At 41.1% G+C, this 13,327-nt stretch overlaps 1 protein-coding gene across 1 annotated transcript; it reads left to right on the top strand.

The window, feature by feature from the left end:
• Positions 1-3,995: 3,995 nt before the first annotated feature.
• snorc (secondary ossification center associated regulator of chondrocyte maturation) lies at positions 3,996-9,343 on the top strand. The gene is made up of 3 exons (XM_085379015.1): positions 3,996-4,074; positions 8,890-9,048; positions 9,234-9,343. Exons 1-3 carry the CDS (start codon positions 3,996-3,998, stop codon positions 9,341-9,343), a joined length of 348 nt encoding a protein of 115 aa, XP_085235141.1.
• The last annotated feature ends 3,984 nt before the right edge of the window (positions 9,344-13,327 follow it).

The raw sequence follows: 13,327 nt of genomic DNA on the forward strand, positions 1-13,327 counted from the left end.
ACTGACTTGCCACAGTGTTTGGTACAGTTGTTCAACTGTTCATTAATACAATCACATATACCACATGGACAAGGTCAAGATGATGGGGAATTAGTGTGACTTGCACAACTGTGAACATGACACGATTGTTGATGCAGACAGGCCGGTCTAAGTATTTCAGAAACTACTGATCATCTGGGATTTTCCCATACATCCATCTCTGGGATTAACTGGGAATGATCTGAAAAAGACAAAAGAAAGCGTGACTTCGGTAACTCAAACAACCAAGAAGAGCATGCACAAAATAACCTTGAAGGAGGTGGGCTACAGGTTGGATGTTTCGAGCAGCAGAAGACCACACCAGGTGGCGTTACAAAAGCAGATATGAAGATATGAGGCTCTCAAATCTGCAGCAACTGTGTGATGCTGTCATATGAGGAATGTTTCCAGCACCTTGTTGAATCTACTAATCTAACTGAAGACAGTTCTGAAAGCAGATGGGAGTTCAACCCAGTACCAGTAAGGTTTAGCTAATAAAGAGTCCATTTAATGTATTTTGCGTGCAGTAAACCAGACTTTTGCTCCTTTATTTCTTTCAATTTTTTCCCACATAAGCAGTTTGTTTTGTTTTTTTTAAATCAAAACTAACACTTAAGCCTCGAAAGTACAGTATCAAAAACAGCTTACTGATATTGAGGAAGTAAAACTGCATTTTCCCACAGTGCTGGCGCTAGTGTTAGTTACATGGTCAAGTCATATTTTTAAATCCACAAAGGGGAAATTAAAAATTCTCCCATAAACAACAAAACATTTTTTAGCACGTGCTCTGGAGAATCAACATGTGATGAGGAATGGGCTTCCCAAGAATGACTTATCAAAACACCACCGACTTATAGTGATCAGCCACAACACTAAAACTATGGCTGAAAAGAATAACAATCATCTTGTTCCAATGAAATGTTTTGCAGAAGTTACTTTGGCTGTGAATCTCTCGGCTACATATTACCACAGACCAAGATACACCTAAAGCACCTGCCACAACACAAAAACTGCACAAGAGACTTGACAAACAACCCAAGGTGTTGAACTGTCTTTACCTCCCCAGACTCAAGTTAGGTGCTCTGGTACAAGTTCAATCAAAATCAAAATTTATTTATATAGCACATATTAAAACAACAATGTTGACCACAGTGCTTCACAGTCAGTACTGTTCACAACATACATGATGTCCCACAAGCCCCAAAGGATCTGCTACTAAAACCTTGTTCAAGACACCACAGGACAGCCCTAGAGAGTTTTATTTTTCTGTTCGCAAGGAGATGACTAAGATTTTAACATAAACACAAAATCTTTGAACATAAACATTTTTAAAGTTAGTGTAAGTGTAAGTTTGCAGACAGGAAATACTGGAAAACTTGCAGTCAGCTCCAGCTTCCTCACGAGCAGCTGCAATGTTGAAGGGGAACTCTTTTGTTAATGGGCCTAAAATCTAGTTTACAAGCGACACAGGCTAAACACTCCAGTGACAAGAGCTTATTTAGGTAATGCAAATGCTGAGCGCCAGACTTCCCATGCTGTGAGCTTTGCTACACCTACATGGCCCTGATACCCAGCCTAGAAGCAGTTCTGCATACTTTCACCACAAGATTGGTGAACCTGAAGTCAGAATTACTGAGAGCACTGATGATAGGAAAGAAGCTGATTGGACAGTGATTGGAAGATACATCCCAATGTCAGCCATTAGTACCAGATAATAATCTGTGGTCGAACCAGTGGAAATGTAGGCCGGTTCTCAAATGACACTCAGGAGCCTGCTGGTGAGAAAGAGGAAAATGACCCCATCAGTACAGTTTGGGTTGTTAAACTGGTTCTGTTCTGAAAATGTGAAAATAGTTCCCTTGGTAATACTTAATAATTTAAGCACTTAGCATCTAATATTTAATTCAACGGTATTAAATGAGATACACCTGCTGACGATGTCATCATAGTTTGTGCTTTCTATGATAATCTGATTTTGTAGTTCCCAGAGGAAGCACCTGTCAGGTTTGCATCCAGCCAGAAACTGATCTGTGTTGTGAAAAAGCCCCTAAAACGACAGAGATGTGCAGTGATTAGGCTTGTTGTGTTGTTCTCAGTGACAAAATCAAATCAATATTCAAAAGGGTAAATAGGAACTGAAATGTCCTCATGCTACGTTGCCAGATTGTTGGCTACACCCATGAGTCATGGTCAGAAATTTATATGTGCTCATCATTGCCATGCGTGTCAAGATAATTTTGGCCTTTTCTTGATTTCTTTGAACTATTCTTTTTCCAGGGCAGAATGATTGGACAACATACATCTTTAGTGACTTTACAAAACAAGAATCGGGTGGGCAAGTTTGAATTTGTTTTGTATTTTCTCTAATCCTCACAGAGTCAAAGTATATATACAGGCTTAAATATATCTTCTGCTTGTGCTGTGTTAGTGTCTGCATATCATTGGATGATGGTAATCTTCCTGCCCCTGGCTATCATGAGTCTTGGTGAGACGGGTTTCCATGCCAACAGCGCCCTTGTAGCCTCTGGCGCCAACAGTAGCGCAAGTCCTTGGGTGTGATTGTGGTCCGCATCTTCGTGCCCGGAGTAGATTATGGTTTCACCTGAAGACGGTCTGGTCTGGCCGCTTCCGATCCATCGGGTCTCACATAGTCTGAGAACCTTGATGCTGTATCTTCTCATCTCATTGGCCACCTGCGCTGACTTCCCACTTTCGTTCAGGGTTCTGATGTTACAGGTCCCTATCCTGGTCTTGGCATTGGTCGTAAGAAGACTTGTCGGCGAGCTTGCTTTCACCGGCACGCATCATGGGCCCCACTGAAGAGGAGTCTTCCTGTCCAGGCAGTTGTCGGGATGTACTTGTTGTTGCAGTTTCTGTAGCATGGCTTTTTTTTAGAGGATGGGCTTGCTAGCCCCACACCCAACCCTCCTCTTTTCTCATCCTGGATTTGGGACCAGGCAATGGCGGAGTTGGCTCTTATATATATATATTCTCTCAAATCTTTTAAGAAGTGTGCTGAAGGTTCTACAAAATCTCTTAACTTGACAAGGCCAAGGCGTATTTACAGAAATTGAGCTATTTGGCTACAATGACCAGAGGTGGGTTTGGAGGGGTAAAGGTGAGGCTTTCAAATATAATAACACTTTACCAGCTCTCCAGCATGGTGGTGGTGCTCTGGGGTTGTTTCGCTGCCAGTTGTATTGGTATATTGCACAAAGTGGATGAAATAATAAAAGAGGACTACCTCCATATTCTTCACCTTCACCTCAAACCAACAGCTAGACGGGTGTTGGGGCTTCCAACAGGACAATGATCCCTAATACACATGAAAACTGTTTTTTGTAAATGATAGAGCAGACCACAAGTAAACCGACAGAAATAAAAAAATGACCTCACTGGTAGGTCGCCTAAGCAATTCCTGCAGCAGGTGACTTAACAGGAACGGAAGAAAAATATCACTGGGCCTTCCGCCTGAGCGTACATGTAGAAGCTGGTATTTTATGAAGAGTCCGCCAACTCTTTGAAAGTGCCAGTTTGCTGAAGCACCCCTTTAAAATACTGTCCACATATTTGAAGCAGTATCAACAAAGATACTGTCTTTAGATTTTCTCAGTACGTAGTTTATCACTGACATCCTCCAGTTTGCAGTCAGATATTTCCTTTAAGAATTGAATGTCCAATAGAGGCCTGCGTGATGTGACCAGGCCCGAATGTTTACCTCTCACCCCAACTATGTGACTGGAGTTGTGGAGTGGGTGGGCCCCCGTGATGATGTGTTCACAAGGTCCACACTGTCCAGAAAATCCTGTGCACACCTAGTTCCACCCACCATCCCTCTCTCTCCTGCTTGCTTTCCCCTCACCTTTCTCCCTTCTGTGCTCCCCCGTACTCTTCTCCTGCTCCCCTCACAGACTCAGCTATTCGTTAAGAGACTCTGCTTGAGGAGTTTTTGGAGACGCTCGTCGCTTGCAGCCGCCATGGTTCATAACAGCAGCAGCATCTGCAGAGTTGCCCTGCTGGTACTCTTCAGCCTCCTGGTAGCCTTCGTCCATGCAGGTAAAACCTCTAGTTCTGAGTAACATATATATATATATGTATGTATATTTGTGGAATACACAATAAAGATCACCTGGTTGCACAGAAGTTAATGGAGGTGGAAATGTTTCAGAACGAAACATGCAAAACCGCAAAGAAAGCATCAGCCTGTCGCATTTTAAATGTGGGCAAATTAATTTCTTACATTTTTTTAAGTAGGTCGAGGTGATTTCTTTACAGACACTGAGATAATTTCATAATCTCCATAAAGAAGAAAGTATTTTCTTTTATTATAGCTGAGCTTTTCTTATATATGAGTACATTTTTAGGGTTTTTAGACAATGTTGCCTGCGTTTCTCACAGCTCTCAAACAAAAAACTTTGTGTATTCATGTCATTTTTCCCACAAAGGCACACTGAGGGCCTGATGTGTGTGTCGGCGGCTTGATGTAAATGATGCAGTTGTGAGAACTGAGAGAGCTGTGAAAGCTGCTCTTTGACGAACAGGATGACTCAGTTGCTTTGCCTGATGTTCGTATGAAACTCAAACCCGCCGCCCTCTCACTCGAGCTAAGTTGAAGTGATTCAGCGTAGTGCTGGTTTGGATTTTGGTACCTCTGGAGTGCATTTTATGTGCGTGAAGAGAATTTAGAGATGGTAAGAAGAACATTTCACACAAAAACTGTTGGTTTTCTGAATAAGGGCTATTTTGGATTGACAATCTGAAATAGCCCTTGACAGATTGCCACATCACTGCTCTTTCTTTCACTTTCTCTTACCTCTGCCAGTGTTTCCTTGGAATATATCTCAGATTCACTCGAGAAAACCTCGGGAGACTGTAGACTGGCTCTCAGGCCTAGAGGTCAGAGTAGCAGTCAAGAGGGCAATGGGGCAACAAGGTCCTCCCTGTCTTGTATGGGAAAGAGGCAAAGAAAAATGTGTGACCTGTCACCGATTACACAACACCTACATATATTGTGAAAGACAAGTCTGCAGGAGTTATGACTTGCCTACAGCTTTTTACATTTTGTGGGCTGTTCTAACTTTGGAGGGTGCAGTTGCAAGGTGAAAGCATGTCTTCTATGCCTGCCAACACTGACGAATGAATGCTTTGTTGGATCACAGAGCAAAAAAAAAAACTCCCGCCAGGAGAAGTGCTAATAAGGCCAAGTCGTCATGGCTACAGGTTGCATCTCTGCTGACTTCATATATAAATTTGCAGTGGCACGACTGCATTGTCATACAGCAGTGTCGTCAATTGTTGTCACAAGTCTTGACCACAACATCATCCAAGATGAGCGTGACAGGCAGCTTCATTGGTTGACTCAGCATAGGAAACACACAGAGAAATGTCAAATAAGAAGTTTCAGCAAAAACAGTGTGATAATTACTCACATACACTCAGTGTTAAAAATCGTAGCCTTGACAGTGGTGTAGTTGTGTAATGTGAAAATGGAAAACAAAGTCTCTTCAGGCTGTCCTTGTTTCAGAGTAAAATCCAAAACACACACCAATTGTTTTTCAAATATTTTACTGTGGAAAATGTGTCCACCTACTGTGGTATTTTAAGATTGCGAAGCGAGGGCACACAACACCACCGGTGTCATGTCTGGGCTGCATTACTTGTGGTTTTCGATGCTCTGCCAGGTTGCTTTACACATGCATTCGTCTGCGTGCTTTGTCACCTGTCTGACTTGTGTGAAATCCTGAGCAAGGAGGCCAGGGGCCCCAACAAATGGGCCTCTGTGCTTTTTAGTGTCTGAAATCAGCCCTGCCCACAGCCTGCCAAACGCGTAGCGAGTCTGTGCTATATAAGAAGAAAGGCTAACGTCTGGAGTTGTGTATCTTTAAAAAGAGAGAAACAAGCAAAGATTTTTTTCCACCCTGAAAAACGCGATGTACACATATGCACGCAGTGAGCGCTACTACTGTGAGCAGGAAACTGCACGTAAATGACAGATGCAGCAAATATGTTACAAATTAAAATTCATATATGTAATTTCATTTGATTTGTTAGAAGGTTCAAAAAACAAAATATCTTTTCCTGGTTCACACTTCACATGGTTAAATCGGACAGACAAAACTGTCATTTTATATATATAGCACACATGTTAACACAACTCAAGGCTGCTGTTGCTGTTTGTTGCTCTGAATGCTCTGTGGGCTTAAAATGAAAATAACTTCTTTCTAAAACTCATTTTTATTTTTAGAAATGAAAACTCCTCATAGCACTGGTGCGTGCTGCTACTTTCAGAAAACAGTGAGAACTTGCTCTAACAAAAAGGTGAACAACAAATAAGATGTCCAACGTCAGAACTGTTTCACAGGCACTTCATTATATATATATCAAAATGAACTGTGCTGGTTTTTTAATGGGAGTAGTACAAACTGTGCCATGATGTGCCATTGCAAAATGCAGCTCTGTGAGACTCTGTAGGTATACCTTAAAAATCATAAATGCTTTATAATGAATTATTCCATTAACTATGAACTAATTATGCACTCGTGTATTGCAGTTTAACAGCTAAATGTTGTGCATGAATGGTTACAATATCAAAAACTCTAATAATATAAATCCAAACTTGACTAATTATCACAATAACAATCACCACGTTAATAGAGATTATAATCCATTTATAAGAAAACCATTGGAGTGGTCATGTGAAAGAACTGTGAGTCCAAACATGCTGAGGCACAGACAGTAGATAATATTTTTTTTCTCTAGTGGCTCCCTGACTAGATTCAAACCCTACCTCATGGAAACAAACCCAACGGAAAACATGTTATTATTTTTTTAACCTTCTTATTAAATCATTCTGTCCAGAAGGTGCAGCCTTTCACACATAGAGAATATTTAATAAACAAGTTTGTTTGACATCCAGTGCCCAGCCACTGGCTGGCTAGAGCCTGTCTGGTTGTTACTGGTTGCAGCCTGCTGCCCTGCGTGACCGCACAAGCTGCCTTTTGTGCCCTCGGCTGAAGGCCTCATTGATGCCTGAGCTGGCCACAGGCCCGGGCCTCCAAACCTTCAGCCAGCTACAGGACAGGAAGCTGCACACAACTCTGAGTCAATACTGACATCAGGCTGCGTATCAGAATTTCAGAGATACTGCCGCTAACAAGACATGATATGATGTGCACTAGTTTCAGTAATTTTGTCGTGTTTTCCCTTCTGTTAGCAACTAAATAAGGTGCATTTGAGCCTGAAATAAGGATGAAGGAGCTTCCTGAGGGCATCAAAGGCCACAAAGTAAATATGTAGGGTCAAATAGCTGAGTGTAAATATGTTTGCATTACGGTTTTTTGGTATGCGCAGAGTTGAGGACAGAATAATTGAATCTGTGAGGGTCTGAATGGGTGGGCTTGTCTACATCGAGCTTATTTTTTAAGCAGAGATGATGATCAGTTTTTCCCCCTCTAACTTCTAAAAAACATCTGTACAGCTGTTCGATTGCCAAAGCTGTTACCAAGCCGTTAAAGTGGTTTAAACTCTCCAAGTGAGCATTTCCTAAACTCTAAAAATTGGTTAGGAAACACAAAAAATTAAGTCCAGAGAGACATCGTGTTTTTCTGGCTACTGCAGCAGTGTGAAAAGTCTCAGGGTGACTACATGCTCAGAGCAGAGGAATGCCAGACAAAGAAGATTTGGGATGGAAGGAGAAGAGACGACTGAAGTTGAGAGCAGAGTCGGCAAATCACTTCATCTCCTACAGGATGTTTGTTTGTTTGTTCTGTTTAAGATTGGCTGAACCCTTTTGGGGGAAAAGAAACATGTTGAGAGACTCTACCTGGACCTCAAACGGATAAAATGTTCATCTTCTACAAAGAGATCTTTATACCCAGACCTGAGCTGTTAACCCAGTGAGACAAGAGAGACGCTGTTGGAGTCCTTACAGAAAGCCCCATGCATGCAGTTTTGCATCCCAACTAACACAAAGACAAGCAGGTCCGTTAGCAAACCTGGCGCCTCGTCAGTGAAAGACTCCATCCATCCATCTTCATCCGCTTTATCCGAGGCCGGGTCGCGAAGGCTGGGTACTCCGAACTGCCACTCGGCGCATAAGCGCAGATGACAGTCAGGACCCGTTCCCCGACCCTAAGGCGCAGGGAACAAACCCTCTCGTCCACCGGGAAAAACCCCAACGTACCGGCAGCAAGCCGAGGAGATATTAGAATACCCACCCCAGCCCGCCGCCTCTCACCAGGGGCAACTCCAGACTGAGACAGAGTCCAGCCCCTCTCCAGGAGACTGGTTCCAGAGCCCAAGCCATGCGTAGAGGTGAGCCCGACTATATCTAGCCGGTACCTCTCAACCTCACGCACTAACTCAGGCTCCTTCCCCACCAGAGAGGTGACATTCCATGTCCCCATTGCCAGTCTTGGCAGCCGGGGGTCAGTCCGCCAGGGCCTCTGCTCCTGGCCGCCACCCGGCACACAATGCACCCGACCCCTATGGCGCCTCCTGCGGGTGGTGGGCCTGCGGGAGGATGGGCCCATGTCTCCTCTTCGGGCTGTGCCCGGCTGGGCCCCATGGACTAAGGCCCGGCCACAGACGCTCGCCCTCGGGCACCCTCCCCGGGCCTGGCTCCAGGGCGGGGCCCCGGTAACCCTATTTGCCATGGGAGACCCTACCAGGGGGCAAAAGCCCCCAGACAACATAGCCCCTGGGATCCCTGGGACACACAAACCCCTCCACCACGATAAGGTAGCGATTCAAGGAGGAGCAGTGAAAGACTTCAGTAAGAAAACATGCAATCATAGCTGATGCAGCACATCAGCCATGTCTTTTCTTTTTTTTTTTTAAATAAAAGCTATCCTTGTTGTCCTTTTTCTGCAGACACTGTTTTAGACACTGCCCCAGCAACTAGGGACAACCAAGACACCGTGTCTGGAGATGAGCCACCCAGCGACACCACCCCCAAAACCCACTACTTAACAGACCATCCCTCCACCATCGACTATGATGATGCCACAGAAGTTTTCAACGAAGAGGAAGGTAAAGTTGTCCCATTTTTGACTGATCAACATGCACACAACCACCAAATAAATTTTCTTTCCTAATTGTGTGTGTGTATATATATATATATATATATATATATATATATATATATATATATATATATATATATATATATATATATATATATATATAAATAAATAAATATATATGCCTGTGTGCAGGGGCCATGGGGCCAGGGGCCATCACAGCCATAGTTATAGCAGTCTTCCTGGGAGCATCTGTCCTCCTCGCTCTCATCGTCATCACACTCAGGAAGTTCACCGCCTCCTAGAGGAAACACATATGGTTTATGTGTGTGTGTGTGTGTGTGTGTGTGTGTGTGTGTGTGTGCGTGCGTGTGTGTGTGTGTGTGTGTGTGTGTGTGTGTGTGTGTTGGTAAACCATGACTGTTTGTGTGCCTGTGTTTCTCTGTTGCTTCTCAGTTCCATCTTTGAACTCCAGGCTCGACCTTTGTGTAAAACGTGTCTTTTGCTTTGCTGAAAATTGTGGCAGGGTCCTTAACTGACTATTTGCAGGTTTCCTAAATACTCAAATTGTTGCTCAAACACGTCCACTTGTTGCTGAAGGAACCATCTTAGAAACTGGCTGGCTCTTCCAGTGCAATGCTGTAGCACATTTGTCACTTGTGGGTTGTTGTTTTTTTTTTTAAACATGTTGTTTTCCAGTCATTTCAATGTTTCGCCTTTCTTCAATACATGATTTTGCTTCTATGTTAGCAGGAAGTGTTTGTGGTTATGTTTGTCTGCGTCTTACTTTTCCAATCAGTGAGAAATATATTTGAATTTTTTTTAGCCGTACATGGAAGGTTTTTATTGGTCTTTCTCAGTAATTGTACCTGAGTAATTTTCAAAAATATTTCCAAGGTGTCACCGTGCAAAAGTTTTCAAGTTTGTATTAAACCATTAACAAACATTTGTAGAGTCAAATTAAGAATAGAACATCTTTAAAAGGGGCTTTTTCAATGAAAGTAAACAGACGTGTTGTTTGTACCTGCAGAGCAAATATGCAGTTAGTGCTTGGATGAATGTGCCTTTTGTCTTTGCATGTTTGTGTGGGTTTTTTTGTCTCTCTTTTTTTGCAGGAGGAAAATTAGTATAGTATATTATGAGATATTTTTCTGTACAACCCAGAGTCCTCAGTCATACAGCTGGATGCTGCCATTTTATCATCAAGTCAAAAATTATTAAATCATATTTTAATAGTTTAATGTGTGTGTGTGATTGCACATGATTACTGAATTAACTGTAATTTTTTTTCTTTTAGACATTATACATTTTCGTGTACAGTTACAGACTGTATATAAAAGATGCGCATTTGGGTTTGAAAATTGAAGCCAATTCATTTGGGCTTTAAAGCTGTTTTCTTTATATTGGCCAACAGGGCGCCATGTATCTGATTGCTAAGATGAAGTCAAATTATTTGGGTTTATAAGGAAGGGACCCCACTGGTCCCTCTGTGTTTGACTTCAGTAAACACTTTCCTGATCGGTTTGTACTTAGCTTTCGCTCATATTTACCAAAACATTCACTTTGTAAATTATGGTACCATTTAGATATATAAGCATGATGAAACATGGTATAATCCGTGGCACCTTGTGACTAAAAAGTCATAAGTACCATATGGGCAAGCAATGTCCTTCAGTTCTTATTCACTGCTTGCTCATCACATTTAGTTTCAAAAACTAAACAAGGCAACTGGAAAAAACCTCCTTGCTCAATGCTTTTCATAAAACCAGACAGTGACTCGCATCAGAAATTATTCAATTTTAACTTTTACTATAGAACTAATACTGTTATTTCTTCTTAATTCAGAATATTAATTTTAAAATGTGATATGTGTCTTTAGTAGTTAGTAGTCATCCTGTACTATAGTATATCGTCTTTCACTTCTGATGTTTAAAAAAAAAAATCGGGTCAGATGAACAAATAATAAACAAATAATAAATGAATTAAGACACACATCATGTCTTAATTTATTTAAACTAAACAAAGCCAAAATTCAGAGGTACTTTGTGAAAAAATCAATACTGAGTTAACAGAGTAAGTAGATAACAGGTGCTGCAACTCAAATACACTTTCAAACTGATCAAATTAACTCATCAGCTGGTGTGTGCTAACTCAGTGACAAGAATTAAGGACATTTTAGGAAGCAATGATTTTAGGAAAACAGCTGTTGCTCTCCATCAATCTTGAAAGATTTATGAGGCCATTTTCAAACAATTTGAAATTCACCTTTCCAAGGAGAAAACATTAAAGACAGTTGCCAGTCTTCCTCACAGTGGACACCCTGGCAAATTCACCCAAGCCCAGACCGTGCAGTGCTCAGAGAAACTGCAAAAAACTACATGCCTCAGTTAGCATGTTAAATGTTAAAGTCCATTAAAGCAGAATCAGTGAAAGACTGAAGAAGTGTTGCCTGTTTAGACGGGATGCCAAGAGAACCTTTCTCTAAAAAGAACATGGCAGCACAGTTCAGAACAGCATGGCAACGTTGCAAACTCAGCATATCAGCAGAAACAGTTCATACCAGCTATGAAGCACGGCAGTGGAGGGGTGATGATTTGGGTTTATATTGTAGCCACAGGCACCTGTAGCCACTGAGTCCTCAATGAACTCCTCTGTGTACCAAAGTATTCTGGAATCAAACGTGTGGCTATATTTCCAACATCTAAGGCTTGGATGAAACTGGACCAGGCAACAAAGCAAATATCCTGAGGAGAAAAGAAAGAAAAGATTCACGGAGTTGTAATAAGCCCAGTCAAAGTCCCAACCTCAACTCAAATGAAATGATGAGGCGAGGCTTTTAGAGCGCGTAAACAAATGCCCACAAACCTCAACGAACTGAAGCAAGACTAAAGAAGAGTGGGCCAAAATTTCTCCACAACAATGTGAGAGGCTAAGAAAGTCATACTGAAAACACCTACTTCAGGTTATTGCTTCCAAAGGTGATTCTTGAAGCTACTGAATCAGGGGGCGTACTTAGTTTTTCCCACACCGTATCTGCATTCTAGCTCAGCTTGTGTTGAATAAAGACACGGTGTAGTATGTTATCCGCTGTTGTTCATTTGTGGTTGTATTTTCTTAAGAACTTGGCAATGACCGGATGACTTTTTATGTCCTGAAAACATTAGAACTGGAAGAGGGCATACTTTTTTCACATGACTGCATACAAAGAAACACATTTACAGAAACAAAAAAGTGTCATATGGTTTCCCCAAAAGTGAAAGCATTTTTTTTTCCCCAGTTTAAAACTGAAAGCACAATTCGATCTCTTCTCACGTACTTGAATTTAACTATATTTCTCTGGTGACTGATGACGGTAACTTCAAGCTGTGAAGTGTAGCTGTGGGCACATTCTCACACTTTAAATTCAGTTAAGTCATCTCAGTACATGAAACCAGGAAACTCTTAAACATAATCACAGTCTAAATCTGCTTCTGCAGCTTCTCACAGACTTAAAAGGAAAAGGGCTTTGAAAGCAGTGTTCAGAAATTTTCTTTCACATAGGACAACTCATAGCGGTACGTTTACTAATAACAGCACTACTACTGAAATCACAGTATTGGAGGCATCTTGCTTTATTAATAGTGACTGCTGAGAGACTGTAAACAAACTAGTTGTTGACCTAAAAAAAAGAAAAACCATGCAGGGAAGTCACATGGACAAGGCCTGGTCTTTATATTCAGCATTAAAGTATTATATTTAATTTTGATCAAATGTTACATCTTATATTATATAAATCTACATTCACATTATAAATTCAAATTCAAATCAAATTCAAATTCAAATTTTATTTGTCACGTACACAGTCATACACAGTACGATATGTAGTGAAATGCTTGGACAACTGCTCGTGACCTAAAGAAAACAAAAAAGGAAAAGGCTATGAATAAGATAGGAAATAAATATGAAAAATTAAAAAGGGTAAATTTAACTAAGAAGGAATAAAATATAAATTATGGTTAAAAATGAAATAACTGTACAACACAAATTAGAATGAAGGGTAAATTTAACTGGGAAGGAATAAGATAAAATATATAAATTAAAGTTGAAAATAAAATAACTGTACAACAAAATACACAATACACAATATAGAACTATATAAGAATGTATGAAGAAATCTAAATATAAATAAATATATACACAATAACAGCAGCTGTACAAGTATTAACCGGAAATGAAGAATATAGTGACCAGTGTTGTGCAAAACCAAAGTCCAGAAAGTCCAGTGTGTGTGTAAGAACCATATGTGTGGG

This window comes from Diplotaxodon limnothrissa, linkage group LG18, assembly GCF_057381915.1.
Source record: "Diplotaxodon limnothrissa isolate DT_005_m linkage group LG18, D_limnothrissa_male_GT1.1, whole genome shotgun sequence".
Classification (NCBI taxonomy): Eukaryota; Metazoa; Chordata; class Actinopteri; order Cichliformes; family Cichlidae; genus Diplotaxodon; species Diplotaxodon limnothrissa.